The sequence below is a fragment of the Micropterus salmoides genome, unplaced genomic scaffold, assembly GCF_014851395.1.
Source record: "Micropterus salmoides isolate LMB-PRFRI ecotype aquatic unplaced genomic scaffold, ASM1485139v1 Ms_hic_scaffold_3178, whole genome shotgun sequence".
NCBI lineage: Eukaryota > Metazoa > Chordata > Actinopteri > Centrarchiformes > Centrarchidae > Micropterus > Micropterus salmoides.
Window position 1 is genome coordinate 1 of NW_024042460.1, and position 6,000 is coordinate 6,000.

Sequence of the window (6,000 nt, forward strand, 5' to 3'; positions counted from 1 at the left end):
ACCAGTTAGTCTGCAAGCCAACCAGTTAAGTCTTCAGACAAACCAGTTAGTCTGCAAACCAATCAGTTAGTCTGCAACTCAACCAGATAGTCTGGAACCCAAACCAGTTAGTCTGGAACCCAAACAGTTAGTCTTCAGACCAACCAGTTAGTCTACAACCCAACCAGTTAGTCTCCAACCCAAACAGTTAGTCTTCACAACCATGTAATGTACAATGTGTCTGGTATTGCCCCTCACATGCTGCAGTATAATGTACTTTGCTTTAGTATACTATAGTGATACTACTACTACCAGGTGAACTAACCTCCCAGGTGAAGTTCGATGTCTTGCCCGTCGTTGTCGTCTCCCCAGTAATCTGACAGAAATACAGGTGAGTTCAGTCAAATCCTTCTTTACTTCATTTACTTGATAATGCGCAGGTTCAGAAACTAGAAGCTGATTGGTTACACGATGCAGTCACCTGTATGACAGCACTTGTTTACCTGCTGGTAGTTTCATTCGCACATTCAGACAAAGACTGTTCTGTCTGCACATTTGACCAGATCGTCATTTTATTCATATTTGATTTGATTTGATTTGTCACATTCATGGTGAATTCAGCTGTTACTGTCTCAGCAGACCTGAGGTGAGTTTGGCATGTTTGAGATCAACCAATCAATCTAGGGTTAGGGTTATATATACTGTATAATGTGTTTATTTGTTTACATATATACTGTATATGTGTTTATTTGTATATATATACTGTATAATGTGTTTATTTGTTTACATATATACTGTATATGTGTGTTTATTTGTATATATACTGTATAATGTGTTTATTTGTTTACATATATACTGTATATGTGTGTTTATTTGTATATATACTGTATAATGTGTTTATTTGTTTACATATATATACTGTATATGTGTGTTTATTTGTATATATATACAGTATATGTGTTTATTTGTGTTTATATACTGTATATGTGTTTATTTGTACCTGCTTCCCCTCTCAGAGCTTTCTCCACCATCACTCCTCGCTCCTCCAGCTGTCTCTGTTTCTCCTCCACCTGCTGCAGCTGCCTCTGGATCATCTGAAACCAGCAGAGACCAGACTCTCACCTGTCTCACCTGTAGCTGATTCATTTGGTCCAGACCTTTCAGTTCTGGTCCGGTACATGTTTACCATGTTGACTTTTAACAAACAAATCAAGAGGAAGAAACATGAAGTCCTTCTCAGGTGGCCCTCGGTCTTAGTTTGATGGACAGCTTTCACACCAAAAACAAACCGAACCCACCTGAGGTCATCTGACCCAAACCCAACAGATTAAAGCTGGTTCAGGGTCCCTTTGACTCTGCTGCCACCTGCTGGGCTGAAGGACTAACTCCGCTGGTTAAACTAAAAACAGAAGTGCTTTACAGTTTTTCTCGGTCGCTTTGGTGCATTTCTCAGATCAACGGACCATAAATAAAGTAAGTATAGACAACAACACCACAGTAGCAACACTCAGACCATTCTCCCACAAGACCATAAATACCAGTGAACAGTATATATATATATATATATATATATATATATATATATATATAGGAATGTTGTTTTCTCCTGAGAACGGAATAATTAATTGTTGAAGAGGATTATGATTAAATTGATTGAACACAAAACCTTACAGTAAGACTATAAGTCCTGTGCTCTACCAAATGAGCTAACCAATGATACTGCAAACCACACTATAATTACCATTATGGTTATCTTGAAATCACGAGAAAATTATCCTGTTATCACAGGAAAACAGAGTAAAAAATATTTGATTAGGGCTTCCGTATGTATATATATGAATGTATATATAGATAGACATTCTATACGTGTCTATTTGAATTATTTTGTAAATGTGTCCTGAATTGATGAAGATATCTGTTGTGATGTGGAAGAGAATCTGTGATACAACAGGCAACAGTCCTGTCTCTTTCTTTTCTGTATTACAATGACATGCTCTGTCAACAAATTACAGATTCCTGTTTTCTCTCCTGCAATGTATAACTGTGTACATCAGAAAATACTTACAGAGTACACAGTTATATTGACAAGATGGCTAAACATTTTGACTTGCTTGTTCATAAACGAGACGCAAGGACTTGTCGTTCTGAGGCACTGACAAGTTCAATGAAATAAAGATTTGCTTTTGAGAGATAGACTAAGGATTTTGAGCAAGTTCTGGGCTTTTGCAGGTAATCCACTGTGTTGTGCCGTTTGTACTACCTGTTTTGAGAAATGCACTTACTGTTTTGCAAATGTTAAGGATGATTCGAGAAATGCACCAACGCAACTGAGAAAAACTGTAAGATGACTTCAGAACTGATGAGTAAAAGAGGGAAACTTCAGTAAGAGCTCAACTCAAAGTCCCGTTTGTGAAGGAGCTTTGAACCAGATCTCATAGTCAGTGAAGACAACCATGTGTCTCAGTCCTCATGGGGACCTGGTCTTTACCCTGACTGTCTCAGGGAACTCACCTGAGCTTTGTGGAGTCTCTTCAGCTGCTCCTGTTTGGCCTTTCTTCTAACAGCTCTCTGAACTCGTCGGGTGATTTTGGCATCCAGGTCTTCGTCCTCTCGTCCCCTCTGGAACATGGTCTCCTCCTTTACGCTCAGACTAGACGGCTCCTTCGGCTGGACCAGGACCCCCACCACTTCTGTGGTACAAGAGGACCGTCCTTCAGAGTCCTGGAGGGGGACTCTGTCCTTCCGAGAGCGTCTCTGAAACAACAGTGTGGATCCGTTACAGGACATCTACCATATAGACTGGACTGCAGGTTGTTAGACCACCACCCAAACTGGTTTCATGATAACGGCTCTGTACCTTGATGGCGTACGCTCGTTTAAAAGCCAGAGCGTGAGGAACATAGGCAGGCTGAGAGACACGAAGGACATAAAGACGTTTAAAGATGGATTTAGACCTCGGGTCTCAACAAACACGGTACTAAAAGATTCTAGTCTAGTCTCCAGTCAGTGATCCAGTCCACGTCAAGGCTCAAGAAAGTCAGTAAGTCAAGACAAGAACAAGTCAGTCAGTACAAGTTAGGCTGGTCTTGTCTGACTTGGGATTTGTCGACTGACTTCAGACTACGTTAAGTCAAAACTAATCAGTCAGTCAAGACAAGTCTTAAATCAGTCGAGTCAATCTAGTATCAAGTTAGAGGAGAAAAGTCTCCATTCCGTCAACGGAAGTCGAGTCTTTCATGTGTGCCGACTGTCAGACTGAAGGACTTTTGGACATTTGGCTGTTGAAGCTATTTACTGACAGCAAACATTGTTTCAATGCAGAGGTCAGATAATATAAATATTCTGGGAGCTCACCAGGTTCAAAACACGTCACGTCTCAGCAAGTCCAAGTCTGCAGCTGTTGGTCAGTACAAATCACTGAAAACTAAACCAGCACGAAAACCTAAACACTCAGCACGGATTCCTAAATCTAGGACAGCTGATACCTCCTGGTTCTCCTCCTCCTCCTCTTTTATTGTGACCTTCTGGATTTGAGACGTGAGGTCGAAGAGCTCCAAACGCAGCTACGAACACCAGAACAAGATCCAGAATCCAGTTATTAGTCTGATCCTGAACTCAGCATGTAAAACACAACAGGATCTTAGTGGAGATGGTGATACTATGCGGGGAGGGTGTGGTTCAGATCAGATCTTGAAGGCATAGATCTGAGTGTGGAGTCCCCCAGGGTTTGATTCTCGGGTCGCTGTTATTCAGCCTGTACATGTTTCCTCCAGATCAACTCACACCTGAGGGTTTACCACAGCTGTGCAGACACTTAGACCCTGGACCATCAGAACATGCACCCTCTGACCCTGGACCCTCAGACCCCAGTCCCTCAGACCCCGTTACCTCAGACCCTGGTCCCTCAGACCCTGCACCCTTAGACCCCAGTCCCTCAGACCCTGGACCCTCTGATCCTGGACCCTCAGACCCTGCACCCTGAGACCCTAGATCCTCTGACCCTGGTCCTTCAGACCCTGGACCCTCAGACCCTGCACCCTCAGACCCTGCACCCTTAGACCCCAGTCCCTTAGACCCCTTTGCCCTCCTGAGGTCATCTGACCCAAACCCAACAGATTAAAGCTGGTTCAGGGTCCCTTTGACTCTGCTGCCACCTGCTGGGCTGAAGGACTAACTCCGCTGGTTAAACTAAAAACAGAAGTGCTTTACAGTTTTTCTCGGTCGCTTTGGTGCATTTCTCAGATCAACGGACCATAAATAAAGTAAGTATAGACAACAACACCACAGTAGCAACACTCAGACCATTCTCCCACAAGACCATAAATACCAGTGAACAGTATATATATATATATATATATATATATATATATATATATATATATATATATATATATATATATATATATATATATATATATATATATATATATATATATATATATATATATATATATATATAGGAATGTTGTTTTCTCCTGAGAACGGAATAATTAATTGTTGAAGAGGATTATGATTAAATTGATTGAACACAAAACCTTACAGTAAGACTATAAGTCCTGTGCTCTACCAATGAGCTAACCAATGATACTGCAAACCACACTATAATTACCATTATGGTTATCTTGAAATCACGAGAAAATTATCCTGTTATCACAGGAAAACAGAGTAAAAAATATTTGATTAGGGCTTCCGTATGTATATATATGAATGTATATATAGATAGACATTCTATACGTGTCTATTTGAATTATTTTGTAAATGTGTCCTGAATTGATGAAGATATCTGTTAGTCCCTTAGACCCCTGTGCCCTCAGACCCTGGACCCTTAGACCCTGGACACTCAGACCCTGGACCCTTAGACCCTGGACACTCAGACCCTGTGCCCTCAGACCCTGGACACTCAGACCCTGTGCCCTCAGACCCTGGACACTCAGACCCTGTGCCCTCAGACCCTGGACCCTTAGACCCTGGACACTCAGACCCTGTGACCTCAGACCCTGGACACTCAGACCCTGTGCCCTCAGACCCTGGACACTCAGACCCTGGACCCTGTGGTGAAGGTGCTGTGAGTTGCTGTGTGTTTGAGTCTTACATTGTTTCTGGGTTTCAGCGAACACCTCTGCAGCAGATCCGATGAGTCCAGATCCGACTCTTCTGTCAGACCTCCTCTCGCGTCTGAAGACACAGGAAGTACAATCATTACCTCATCACTGTGACCTCACTCTGTCTATATGTGTTTATTTATTACATCATCACCTGCAGCTCTCCTCTGATTGGCTGGGTCCTTCTTCACCCTCTCTGCAGGTAAAGTCCCGCCCCACTTCTTCTCCTTCCTGTTTCCAGAGAACACCGACCTCCACAGGGCTCTGGCTCCGCCCCCTTCTGTTCCTACCTGTACAGGGGATGGAGCCTCTCTGAGCCCCTTCAGCTGGAGGAGGAGAGCCCTGCCCCCCCCCTGCAGAGGTAGGAGGAGGAGTCGAGGGGGGAGGCTGCGGGCTCCTCTCTGTCTCCTCCTCCTCCTCACCCCCTCTGATGCTGCCCCCTCCTCCTCTGGCTCCGCCCCTCTCTCCTGCAGAAGGAGGGGCTTCTTTGGCGGCAGTTCGGGGCTGATATCGTCAAACGAGCCCCGCCCCCTAGCAGGTTGTAGGAGGGCGTGTCTCTGAGCAGCCGTTCCCATGACGCCGACAGGTGTGAGCATCACTGGCAGAACTGTGTCTCGGTCGGGGGCGGAGTCTGGCGTGGTGACGAAGGAGGCGGTGGAGGGCGGAGTCTCAGATGGAGGTGCAGAGGGCAGCAAGCTGGAGGTGGAGTCAGGCTCCACAGGTGTGTCACAGTGTGTGATGTCACTTCCTGCTGCTGAGGAGATGTTCTGAGAGACGAGAGAAAACTTCTCCTCTGAGGGAAAAGTAAATATTTCAAATCAAAATTAGGCGACAACAAAACTCCACATTTATAATTTGTTTTGTTTAAATCGTAATTTAGTAAAAAATGACAGATTCCCACAGAGGGCGTTAAATTTAG

The 6,000-nt window shown here is 43.9% G+C and overlaps 1 protein-coding gene across 1 annotated transcript; it reads right to left on the reverse strand.

The window, feature by feature from the left end:
• Positions 1 to 42: 42 nt before the first annotated feature.
• On the reverse strand, positions 43 to 5,945 carry LOC119884099 (protein-methionine sulfoxide oxidase mical3a-like). Its single transcript, XM_038694570.1, has 5 exons — positions 5,236 to 5,945; positions 5,072 to 5,154; positions 2,491 to 2,733; positions 980 to 1,073; positions 43 to 355 (listed from the first exon to the last, which is right to left on the reverse strand). Exons 1-5 carry the CDS (start codon positions 5,675 to 5,677, stop codon positions 300 to 302), a joined length of 918 nt encoding a protein of 305 aa, XP_038550498.1. The 5' UTR covers positions 5,678 to 5,945; the 3' UTR covers positions 43 to 299.
• Between the last annotated feature and the right edge of the window lie 55 nt (positions 5,946 to 6,000).